General features: G+C 43.2%; 1 protein-coding gene across 50 annotated transcripts in view; it reads right to left on the reverse strand.

Annotated features, from left to right (window-relative positions):
• The window catches only part of SYNJ1 (synaptojanin 1), a 102,274-nt gene extending 89,815 nt beyond the window's left edge, over positions 1 to 12,459 (reverse strand). For 22 of the 50 annotated variants that reach the window (XM_084991953.1, XM_084991973.1, XM_084991972.1 and 19 more), the window contains exons 1-2: positions 11,568 to 11,721; positions 10,530 to 10,675 (exon numbers count right to left, since the gene is read on the reverse strand). In XM_084991953.1, the coding sequence (XP_084848079.1) occupies positions 10,530 to 10,653 (124 nt within the window). In that variant the 5' untranslated portion in view covers positions 10,654 to 10,675; positions 11,568 to 11,721. Of the gene's footprint in view, positions 1 to 10,529; positions 10,676 to 11,567 lie in introns of all 50 variants that reach the window. The other 28 variants (XM_021070921.2, XM_084991969.1, XM_084991946.1 and 25 more) reach the window with 4 other exon arrangements.
• Between the last annotated feature and the right edge of the window lie 274 nt (positions 12,460 to 12,733).

A 12,733-nucleotide genomic window follows, 5' to 3' on the forward strand; every position in this document is an offset into this window, starting at 1 on the left:
GTTTGTTTAGGTTTTTTTTCCATTTCAGTGTTTTTTTTTTTTTTTTTTTGGCTGCAGCCAAGGCATATGGAAGTTCCTGGGCCAGGGCTCAAGTCTATCTGAGCCTCAGCTGTGACCTCTGCCACACCTGCAGTAACACTGGATCCTTAACCCGCTGTGCCACAGCAGGAACTCCCCATTTCAGCACATTAAAGATCTGCTCTTAGTCCTCTGGCTCAGACTGTTTCCAAAGAAAAGTCTATCATAACTTGTATCTTCATTCTTCTAGACATATTATTTTTTTCCCCCTCCTTGGGCTGTTTTTAGGATTTTTCTGTCATGGGTTTTAAGCAATTTGATCATGTGTTTGGGTGTAGTTCTTTCTCTTCGTGTTTCTTCTGCTTAGGAATCATTTAGTTTCTTGGCTCTGGAAATGTATAGTTTTCAAAAACTTTGGAAAATTGTCAGCCATTATTTCTTCAAATATTTTCCTGCTCCACTCCCTTCCTTCTGGAATCCAAATACACGTATATACCGGGCCACGTGAAGTTGTCTCATGGTCCTTTAATGTTCTGTTTACTATTTTAGCCCTTTTTTCTGTGTTTCTTTTTGGGTTGTTTCTATTATTTTGTCTTCAAATTCACCAATCATTTATTCTGCAGTGTCTAATCTATTAATCTCCATCAGTATATATATATATGCATATATATATGCATTTTTTTCATTTCAGATTATTTGTTCTTTTCACTTCTAGTTTGATTTGGGTCTTTTACATTTTTCATGTTGCTTCTTAACATGCTAATTCTTTCCTGTGTTCCTGAACATATGGAGTATATTTGTAATAGCTGTGTTAATGTTCTTATTAATTTTAGCATCTGTTTCTACAGATTGACTTTTCTCCTCATTACAGGGTCTATTTTCCTGTTTCTCTGCATGCATGGTAATTTTTTTTTTTTTTTTGCCATTTCTTGAGCCGCTCCTGAGGCATGTGGAGGTTCCCAGGCTAGGGGTCCAATTGGAGCTGTAGCCACCAGCCGACTTAGCAAGGCCAGGGATTGAACCCGCAAACTCATGGTTCCTAGTTGGATTCCTTAACCACTGAGCCACCACAGGAACTCCATGCATGGTGATTTTTTTTGTTTTGTTTTGTTTTTTGTTTTTTTGTTTTTTTTGTTTTTGTTTTTTTGTGTTTGTTTTTGTTTTTTTTTTTAATCAGGTGTCTCCATTTTATTTTTTTTATTTATTTTTTATTTATTTATTTATTTTTTTTTGTCTTTTGTCTTTTTTTGTTGTTGTTGTTGTTGTTGTTATTGTTGCTATTTCTTGGGCCGCTCCCGCGGCATATGGAGGTTCCCAGGCTAGGGGTCGAATCGGAGCTGCAGCCACCGGCCTACGCCAGAGCCACAGCAACGCGGGATCCAAGCCGTGTCTGCAACCTACACCACAGCTCACGGCAACGCCGGATCATTAACCCACCGAGCAAGGGCAGGGACCGAACCCGCAACCTCATGGTTCCTAGTCGGATTCGCCAACCACTGCGCCACGACGGGAACTCCTGTTTTTTTGTTTTTTTGATGCATGGTAATTTTTAACTGAATGCCAGACATTGTGAAATTTACAAGGTTGAATGCTGCAGACATATACATATATGTCTGTATTTTGTATTCCTATAAACAGTCCTAAACTTTGTTCTGGGATATGGTTGAATTCTTTGGAAATTAAGTCATTTGGAAACAGTTTGATCCCTTTGGGTCTTGCTCTTAAGCTTTGTCAGGCAGGACCAGGGCGGCATTTGGCCTAGGGCTACTTGGCCTTTGGCCTAGGGCTACTTGGCCTGGCTACTGAAGTAAGAAACTCTTCTCTGTTCAACCCAACATCCGAGTTCCAGATTTCTCCACTCCAGCTGTTGGGAGCATGAACTACTCCCAGCCTTGGGTGAGCTCCAGGAATTTTTCTGCCTGCTCCTTTTTGGTGGTTCTCTTTCTGCCTCAGGAGCTTCCTCAGACACTGGCACCCATCAGGACTCTGAGGACGTCTTCAGGGGAACCCACTACTCATCTCGGGAGCTCTGGGCAGTTAACCCCTTTCTGGTACTCGGTTCCGAGAATTCAAGGTGCCTCTGTTTCCCCAAAGTCCCTGCTCTGTCTCCTCAACTCAGGGAGACTGCCAGGCTCCGTCTGGGTTCATCCTGCTGCTGCTGCTGGAGACCGAAGCTCTCAAGGCAGTAAGGAGGCAGCAGCGACAGCAAGGCTCACCTCATTTGTTTCCCTTCTCTCAGGGATCAGTGTCCTCTAGCGCCTATTGTTTAATGGCTGAAAATTGTTTCACATATTTTGTTTGTTTTGTCGTTTTTGTTATTTAAGGTGGGAGTGCAAATCCAGATCCTGTTACACCCTTATGCTCAGAAGCAAATATCCTGTTACAGTCCTGGGCTAGTTACATTTTAAGGGCAATTTAGAATATCTGATAGACCTGAAATCATGTCATAAGAAGTCACACAGGAGTTCCTGTTGTGGCTCAGTGGTAACGAACCCGACCAGGATCCACGAGGACGCAGGTTCGATTCCTGGCCTTGCTCAGCAGGTTAAAGATCCAGCATTGCTGTGGCTGTGATGTAGGCCGGCAGCTGTGGCTCCAATTCGACCCCTAGCCTGAGAACTTCCATATGTTGTGGGTGCGGCCCTCAAAAGACCAAAAAAAAAAAGTCACATAACAAAGTTTTACTTTTCAGAGAGAGAGAAATTTTGCCATATATATATATATATATATATATATATATATTTTTTTTTTAAGTGGAAGTAGGTTTACTGAGCGAGATACACATTCCACGGGCAGAATGTGGTCCATCTCAGAAAGCAAGAGGCTGCCTTCACTTTTTACTTCCTCACAGCAAACTTACGTGGCAAAGAAATGAAAGCACTTAGGAACTACTATTGGGCCTATCTTAACAGGCTAATCCCACTGCCCAGGATGGAGAAGAAAGGCTGTTTTGGTTTTGTTTTTTTCTTTTCTTTTCTTTTGAGGGCTGCACCTGTAGCATATGGAGGTTCCCAGTCTAGGGGTCAAATTGGAGCTACAGCTGCCAGCGTATGCCATAGCCGTAGCAACACCAGATCCAAGCCGTGTCTGTGACCTACACCACAGCTCACACCACAGCTCACCACAGCTGTGGTGTAGGTTGAAGACACAGCTTGGATCTGGTGTGGCTGTGGCTGTGGCTGTGGCTGGCAGCTGTAGCTCCAACTGGCCATACGCTGGATCCTTAACCCACTGACCAAGGCCAGGGATTGAACCTGCATCCTCATGGGTACTAGTCAGATTCGTTTCTTCATTTCTACTGAGCCATAATGGGAACTCTGATTTTTTTTTTTAAGGCGTTGATATTTAAGCTGCTATTTACTTTGTTTTCTGTTAATTAGGAACATTCCAAAAATTATTTACAAAAAGGAAATGAATTTTTGCAACTCTTACATAAAATGATATATAACAAGTCTAAATTTCAGCAGTTCTGTGCAGAAAAAAGTCAACTATAAAAAGTCACTTCTTCCCTCAAATTGAAGTTTTTTCTTAAAAAGATAAGATACTGCAACTTCTCTAAAGGGTAATCATGCTGACTGGCAACATTTGGCAATTAAAAAAAAGAACCTGTGCACACTGCTTGTCATCACCACCTACTACATTTCTCATCCAAAAATTCTAGAACTTGACATTTAACTTGGCCCAGCAAAGAAACTTTGTTTGTAATGACCTAATGCTAAATTAAACCATGCTTCTCTCTTATGTACTAACAGTTTATAGGCAAAAACCCAGCAATGTTAATACTTCCCTCGTTAAAAATGCCGCCCATTTCACTCAACTTTAAAGTCTTCCACTGGCATCCTTTCTTTTTGCTCTTCATTTCCCAGCCCCCCCCCCCAAATAACCACCACCCTACCAATAGCACTAACAATAAGCACAGTGAAAAAAAACAAATGGTAAGACTATGTCTTTGGAGCAGTTATTTAATCTCTCCGAGCCTCAGTTTCCACATCTGTGAAATGGGGATAAAAAGCACAACCCCCAAGAATTAAATGCCACAGTCTAAACTGTAGGCTGAGATGCTCCAGGACACTGCAGCAAACTCCCAGGAGAGATGAGGGATATTTTAAATGGATGGAAACACAGAGATAGTCAACCCGTGCTGCACACTGCCCAAAAACTCTCGGGTTGTGGCAGTTGGGAGTTTTCACATTTGATTGCAATACATTCCTTTATGACACTGTATCTTTGGGAAGGTGGGTCTGCAGTGGCTGCTGTGATAAAAAGCAAGTACCGCTCCAAAATCAGCGTGGGACAGGAAATGACGGTGGAGCTGTCCAATCGGATGTCAAGCGTTGAAATGCTCTTCAGTGCTGACAGGCATCCCCAGACCGTAAGTCAATAATTCTGGTTAGTTATGAAGGACGTGAATTATTTTCCATTTATCTGCATTATTATTTTTTTTCCAAACAGCTGCTAAAGTTCTAAGGACAAATATTTAGAGTTTGGACCTAACTATTTAATGAACAGAACTGTGGCTGAGGGGTGCTGTTAAAAATTTAATGACACCAAGGACGCTGCAAAACAATCAAGTCTAGGGACCTCTGGGTTAATGCTGGGACGAACAGAGTAACGTCCAGGAAATGGCAATGATGACGCCTTGACAGTGTGCAGTTTCATGGAAAAGGCAAGACACTTCACATTCTGGGACAAGGAGCTCCAGAATACTGTTCTACGGTTTTACGGCTCATGTTTCCTTCACATTCTGGGACAAGGAGCTCCAGAATATTGTTCTACAGTTTTATGGCTCATGTTAGGTAGACAAAAAAGGAGACAGACAAACTGGGGTAAAACCAGGTCCAGAGTTAAAGCCTGAAAATAATCTTACCCCTAGACAGATAGGAGAAATTAATCCTTAACTACCATGCCAGTATGCAATACCCAAAAGAACAAAAGCTCTAATTTTAAGAGTTAGGGATTTACATCAATGCCGTTTAAAAGATCCCCATCTTTTATTTTTTAAAATTACTTCATGAATTTTATTACATTTATAGGAGATTCCCATCTTTTTTTTTTTTTTTTTTTGTCTTTTTGCCTTTTCTAGTGCCGCTCCCGTGGCATACGGAGGTTCCCAGATAGGGGTCGAATCAGAGCTGCAGCTGCCTGTCTAGGCCAGAGCCACAACAACGTGGGAGCTGCATCTGCAACCTACACCACAGCTCACGGCAATGCCGGATCCTTAACCCACTGAGCAAGGCCAGGGCTCAAACCTGCAACTTCATGGTTCCTAGTCAGATTCATTAACCACTGCGCCACGACGGGAACTCCAGGAGATCCTCATCTTTTAAACAGAGGATATGTAACTTTTGTTTTTGGAATCATCCTCTATTTCCCATGTGTTGACCTTCTCTTTATTTCATCTTCTAGTGAAGACGCAATTATATGAAGGAAATTATTTACCTTTGCTGACGCATAAGATGGGCTAAAAAATAATGACAGAGCTTGTGAATTTAATGTGTGTATCTGTCTGATGGGCTACTTGGCCTTCCTTTGTGATGGCCTTTTCATGTGTGTGAGTGTTTAAAAAAAAAAAAAAAAAAAGGAAAACTGAACTCAATCTAAATTTACCTCTTGATAGTTTCCAAGAAAAAATACGTAGCGTCATAACTTTCCGACCATCACACTCTCTGCTTTCGCCAGTTCAGACACAGCATGCTAATCACAGAGTCCACCTGCCACACTGAATCACTGCTCCATAGACACCCAATTTTCAGTTCAACTGAACAGTTTTCTGGACTAGTCATTTTCGAAAGTGAGCAACACTAAAAATGGGCATGGTCCTAAAAAACGTGTCATCCAAGGATACGCTTCGGGTTTTTTGTTTTTTTTTTTTTTAATAAAGGCAACAAAAGAAATCAATAATAAAATTATTTTCCATTTAAAGAAAAGTAATTTTAAAACACACTGTTAACAGTACGGATAGAAGTTATAAATAACAGTCATCACACACATTTGAATTGGCATTTCAGACCAACCTTAAGGATGTGGTTAATAGTTCCTTCCAATGGAAAGTTTGTAATCTAGTTTGGCTTGGTCTTTCCCCCGATGCCACTTCTTTAATAATCATTTATTCTGCAATATGAGTAACACAATGAACTAAGTCCTAAGATTAAAAAGATTACTCAGACCAGGACTCTCCCTCAAGGAGGGCGGCATCCAGACAGAGAAACCTGAACACAGGGCAACCTTCTGTGAAAGCACCAGACCAACAGTGCTAGAGGAGCATCGGCACTTGGGTCAAGGTCGTGGGTTTCAAGAAAACACATTATTGGAGTTCCTGGTAGCTCAGCGGGGTTAAGGATCAGGTACTGCTGTGGCTAAGGTCGCGACTGTGGTGTGGTTTCCATCTCTGGCCCAGTAACTTCCCATGCCACAGGCATGGCCAAAAAAGAGAAAGAAAGCTCATTACTGACCCCCACAATAGCAATAATGTGCTATTATAAACAATAACAGCATTAAAATTCTGGAAACATGGTTACTTTGCATAAAAGTTACAAGCCGAAAAAGTTATGCCATAATCTATCATAGAAAGGCCTACATAAACCATGCTCAGAAATGGTCACCCCAATCTAATTATTCCAGAATCTCTGGGGGTGGGAGGAGCAGGGGCTGGTGCCCTAGCACCAGGATTTGTAAAAACCTCCTCAAGTAATTATAATGTGCATCCAGGCCTGACAACCACTGGCTCATTGATTAAGTCATAGCATCATGACTGATTTACATCTTTATCAACAGAAAGACAGAATTCTAAGGCTGGAAGTTCCCTGGTGGCCTAGCCCTTAAGGATCCATGGTGCAGGTTTGAGCCCTAGCCCGGGAACTTCTGTATGTCATGGGTGTGGCAAAAAAAAAAAAAAAAAAATTTCTAAGGTTGGACTGATTAGTGGATATTTGGGCCCTAAGGGGATCCACCATCTGAGATCATTTCCACTTGCCTCCTATTTTTAAAATGTGCTAATAATATGAAAGATGACATTTCATGTTGGGTATCTCACGGCACTTCCCATCTAAGTCAAGAAGATTAAGTGGTTGCCAGTCCTCAATGACATGTATTGCCTATGTCTTGTTTAAACTTTAAAGCTGGGCAGCTGGAGCCTGTAGAAGTCAAGACAGTTTGGTACATGATGACTGAGTCCTGCTAGGGTCACTTTCATCATCTACATTCAAGAAAAACATCTGCATACGAGCACGTAGAGAAGGATAAAACTGGCATCTAAAAAGCACTTATCTTGTGATATGGACTAAGTCCTACAAAAAAATGAAGGGAAGGAAGAGAGGAGAGGGAGCTGGGGTGGGTGGGTGGGTGGGGCAGAGTTTCGAGAAGGAAGAAGTCGAGAGCAGGAACTGACAGGCTTCAGCTGGGAAGGTGGAGAAGAGCATTCTAGAAGTCTCAGAGGAAGAGGGACTGCACAACCAGGACTGGAAAAACCCCCATACTTTGAGAAAGTGCAGAGGAAAGGCCAGAGTCTCCCTCCCTTAAAGGAGATCAACACTGAGCCAACAGGGTGGGGCCAAATTATGAAAGGCCTGAATTGGCAAACTTGAAGAGTCTGAACTTAAATTTACTGAAAAATGGGGTTACATTTTGGTTTAATATTAAACATGATTTTAGAAGATTCTTCTGGTGGATTAATATGCAAGATGCATTGGAACTAGAGGGGCACGGATGGCTAAAGGCAAACAGAAGACCTCCGTATTCTCCAAGCACAGTTCCCTCAGTACAACAGGCATTGAAAACATGTGCAGGTTTTAAAAATCAACATTCTACGGCACAAGACCCACCTTGGTGTCGCTTCAGACCGTGTGTCAAATTAATTTCACAAGTCAAATGATTTACAAAAAGCGTCTGTTAGCTCTTAAAAATATTAATATTGTAAATAGTAAAGTTTATAGGAGAAAAGCTAATGACATACCCGAGAGATTATATATCCATTTATGCCAGCAACATGCAAAGATTTTTTTCTCCTGAAAAGACCTGGACAGTCTAAATCTAATGAAAATAGTTAATAAATAGTTAAGAAAATGTTTTTAATATTATTTTTCTTAAATTGAATGTTAATGCCAAAACGGAGGGTTTTGGGTTTTTTTTTTAAACCATTATTTGACATAAAAGAGGACTGATAGAGGTTTGGAAGTAGGATAATACTTAAGCTTCCTGACTTTGGAGTAAAGCATAGCAATAATCCTAATATCCACAAGTAATTACATACTTTGTAGCTGAAAATTTGATTTCCCATCCTTACCAGTAACCACAACTAACAAAAAACATTTAAAATTTAGACAAATTAGGAAATCAGATGTCACAGAAAACACACAAGCAGCTGAAAAATGTTTCACATATGAAAACAAACCTTTTCCCTGCAGATAGTTTTGATTAAGAATTCTTCAGTATAAGAATTATATTTGTACTATGAAGAAATACCCGGAGTTCCCATTGTGGTTCAGTGGTTAACGAATCCGACTAGGAACCATGAGGTTGCGGGTTCGATCCCTGGCCTTGCTCAGTGGGTTAAGGATCCAGCGTTGCGGTGAGCTGTGGTGTAGGTCACAGACGTGGCTTGGATCCCGCATTGCTGTGGCTCTGTCATAGGCCGGTGGCTACAGCTCCAATTGGACTCCTAGCCTGGGAACCTCCATATGCCTCGGGAGCGGCCCAAGAAATGGCAAAAAGACAAAAAAAAAAAAAAAAGGAAAAAGAAAAAGAAAAGAAATACCCTATGCAGGTAATATTGTAGCAAGTTATATTCTGATTGACTGAAGCATAAACAACAATTTAGATGTATTAAGTCCATACTGACTGCATATAACCCATATTACTAATACTTGTTTCTTAGAAAACATATAGCCTCTTCCTGCTCACTTGTACCATGTTACTATATGTATCAAAAAACACATTTCTTATACATCATTCTTTGCTTAAGACTTTCATATGTCACTAACCTTTTCCCCAATCAAAATAAAACTGTGACATTTTAGAGTATTAAGATCAAGTTTAATTGATATTAAAATTCTGTGTGTTAATATTCTATGCGCAAAGATCAGGGTCTTCTGCTCTTCACTATTGAATCTGGAGAAAGTTTAATAATTTAAATTATTTAGGGGCTTATATTTGTAAATACGCCTTTCAAATGGTTTTTTTTTTTTTTTTTTTGATTTTTAGGGCTGCACCCATGGCATATGGAGATTCCCAGGCTAGGGGTCCAATCGGAGCTATAGCCACCAGCCTATGCCACAGTCACAGCAACTTGAGATCTGAGCCGTGTCTGCGACCTACACCATAGCTCACAGCCACACCGGATCCTTATCCCGCTGATCGAAGCCAGGGATTGAATCCATACCCTCATGGCTCCTAGTTGGATTCTTTTCTGCTGCCCCATTACAGGAAACGCCCAAATGGTATTTTTAATTTATAAAAATATGACCGATACCTAAACTGACAGTACACAGAGAAAACTAATACAGCACGAGTAGTTATCACTAGAAAGCCTCTAACAACATAATTACATTAGAAATAACTCCAAGCTGAAGTTATCTGCCAAAATCTTATATTAAGAAATGTAATATTTATTAATAAGAAAGGACAAAAACAAATGTAATATTCAAATTAATCTCTTTCTTTTCAATTTCATCCATTTTCCTACAAAACAACCTTAACATTACTCGTATACTATTTTTCTTGTGGTGCAAGTAGTCCTTTTCTTTAAAATAAACTATGAAAATAATTTTCTAAACAATATGAAATCAATCACCTACCTTACATGAAATGTTAAAGCTTGTTTACAATTCTCTTAATGAAAATATAAGAGCCTCACCATAAGATACTCCAATAATATTAAATACTCTTATAGTCCATTACTATAACTGACCTATAAGAAATTCATCACAGGAGTTCCTGTCGTGGCGTAGAGGAATCGAATCCGACTAGGAACCATGTTGTTCGGTCAGTGGGTTAAGGATCTGGTGTTGCCATGAGCTGTGGTGTAGGTAGCAGATGTGGTTCGGATCCTGCGTTGCTGTGGTGTAGGCTGGCAGCTGTAGCTCTGATTAGACCCCTAGCTTGGGAACCTCCATATGCCGGAGGTTCGTCCATAAAAAGCAAAAAAAAAAAAAAAAAAAAAAGAAATTCATCACAGCAAAAATGTCAAGCAAGCCATTTTATGGGTTGATGTGTTGTGCTACAAATTGCAACCATATTTTTTTTCTTTTTTAGAAAGATTTACTTTTAGGAGCAGCAGAGGAACCCAAGAAAGCAAAAATGTGTACCAAAACCTGCATCTCCCCCCACCTCCAAAAAAAACCTGCAGCAGGGGAAGAAAAGAAAATAAGATCTGGTTAAAAGGAAATAAAAGCATGACCTGCTAGGTGAAAAACAATGAGAAGGTTATCAGAGTCTTCCTTAAAAAAATGGGTTGAATCTGAATTATTTCAAATCAAAACAGACCATCATCAGCTGGGCTGTACGAGATGACTTACAGAGCACGGCTACAGCCCCAGACTCGAACATGAGACATTCTTCCTTATGCCTAGTTTCCACTATGAGGCTGAAAGGTGGGGGATCCAATTTGTGATAGATCCGAAATCCTTTGCTGAACGCCATTCTCCTTTCTTCAGAGGCAGCCCTGTGAAAACCAAGCAAAAGCAAAGCAAATGAAGCTAATGTTTCTTTCTGCAGCAAGGACTGCAAGGCATCCAGAAGTCCCTCCCTGCCAGGTTTTGATGGGGGGTGGGGTGGAAAAAAAAGGGAGCTCGGGGAGAGAATGGTTTATTCCAAAAGATAAGTCGTCACTTAATTTTACAGAAAAGCAAGACGAAACGGCACCAATTCTCAGAGCAAGGCAAGTCGGGGTTTTATCACTCCAAGCCCATGAACGGCTTGGTTAAGAGGAGTTTCCCCTTTACTTTATGTTTACCAAAAGGAAAAAAATTGAGCGTATTTCGCTCGGAATTGTTTATCAGCTTCCTGCTTCAGGATTTGTCACTACGTTAAAAGGGAAACGGTTCGGAAACTTCAGGCCGAAAGGGGGAAAAACGAGACGTAGGTGGGAAGGTTACCAAGGCGGATTCAAAGCTCCTTAGGGGGCGAGAAATGGGAAAGGATTACCCGACTGAACAAGCTCTCCCGGGGGCGGCGGTGAAGGGCAAGGAAAGCGACACAGGTTACCGCCGCCTCCCGCCCAGCCCCAGGGCACCGCGGGCTGACCGGTCCGCAGGCGGCAGCCGGTAAATATGAATGGCCACCCGGGAAGAGTCACGACTCGGGACACGGACCCGACCGGGGCTCCTCGGGGGTCCCGGGCAATCGACCGTCAGGAAAGCGGCTCCTTCCCAGGGGGACGGAAACGACGAGCAGTCCGTTCCCTCCATTATACGCCAGAAAAGATGACCCGGCGCCCATACTAATCGGTGCCTTTCCTGCGGGCAGGCTGACAGCCGCTGTCACCTCAGCCCCCCGCCCGACGCGGCGCCCTCACAACCAGTGGGCTCCCAACCACCCTGCCAGCCCTCCCATACCCGGCAGCCGGCGGTCGCCTCTCACCGCTCCCGCCCAGGCTGCGGAGGCGGAGATTGCTCCAGGAAGCGCCGGCCCGCGAGCCCCGCAGCCGGTGGGTCCGGCCGCAGCCGCTCCCCGCCCTCCGCCAGCCGGCTCACCTCTTCCTCCGGCTCCTCCTCCTCCGTCTTCCGCAGCCGCAGCCACAGTCGCCGGAAGCGTCACTTCCGTTCCAGCAGGCCCATCTCTTCCGCATTGCGCCGGGGCCCGGGGCGGAAGGCCCGCCCCTCGCAGGAAAGGGGCGGGGGCGTCCGGGGGCCACGCCCACTCGGGGGCCGCCCGGCGGGCCAGGTAGTGGTGGGTGGCCACCGCCTCCAAGGGCACCAACCTTCGCCGCGGGCGGCGTGTACCCCAGGCTGCGGCTGCAGGTCCCACCGCTGGTGATGCGAGGGGGAGAGGGAAGATGCGTCCTTCTTGACCCCCTTGCGTGGGCTTTTCAGAGCTTACCAGCCCTCCCTGTAGGCTCCAAGGAGGGACTCTGGGGAAAAGCTTTGGGAGCTGGATATTGATACGTGCCCAAGATGGGTGTCCCGACCACCCCCTGCGGCCCCCATCGGCGTAGACTCGGGGGAGGCCTCGGGACAGTCAGCGCAGCAGGCTAAGAGGGCAAAGCCTGAAGAGCTGTCCATGGTGTCTCCCTGCGAACAGCGCCGGGTTCTTATTCTGAGCGTCTCGGTAGGAAGCAGGAAGAAAAACTAATTCCGTTTTGGAACAACCTTGCTCGTTGCCTTTTCATTTGCTGTGTTCTGGAGCTCTCAAGAGTACTATAAAAAAGAGTCCTCAACTGTATGTACAGTGGAGAGAATAGGAAATCGCTAGCTAGGATCTCAATACTCAAACATGGCTGGCTGGACTGAGGCCAAGGCAGCTATGGTTGTCACTGAATAGCGAATATTTTGCTAACAGTGTAATTTCATAACTAAAGGAATCTTCCCCTTTCCTCCTATCTTCATTTTTCAACAAATCATGCATCGTGGCTTATGTCGTTTTTTTCTACGGACTTCTTATTCCGTTTCCACTTAATAAATCTAAAAATGATCAAAACCAACAGGGCAAAAAGGAATTGAAAAACCCGAAGAACTCAGCCCCCTGGGAAACTGTTTCCACTTGCCTTTGCTTTTTCTTTATG

Source organism: Sus scrofa, chromosome 13 (genome assembly GCF_054392235.1).
Source record: "Sus scrofa isolate SSC_HxYL_T2T_F1_AM1 chromosome 13, Sscrofa_HxYL_maternal_Yorkshire_Landrace_v2.0, whole genome shotgun sequence".
NCBI lineage: Eukaryota > Metazoa > Chordata > Mammalia > Artiodactyla > Suidae > Sus > Sus scrofa.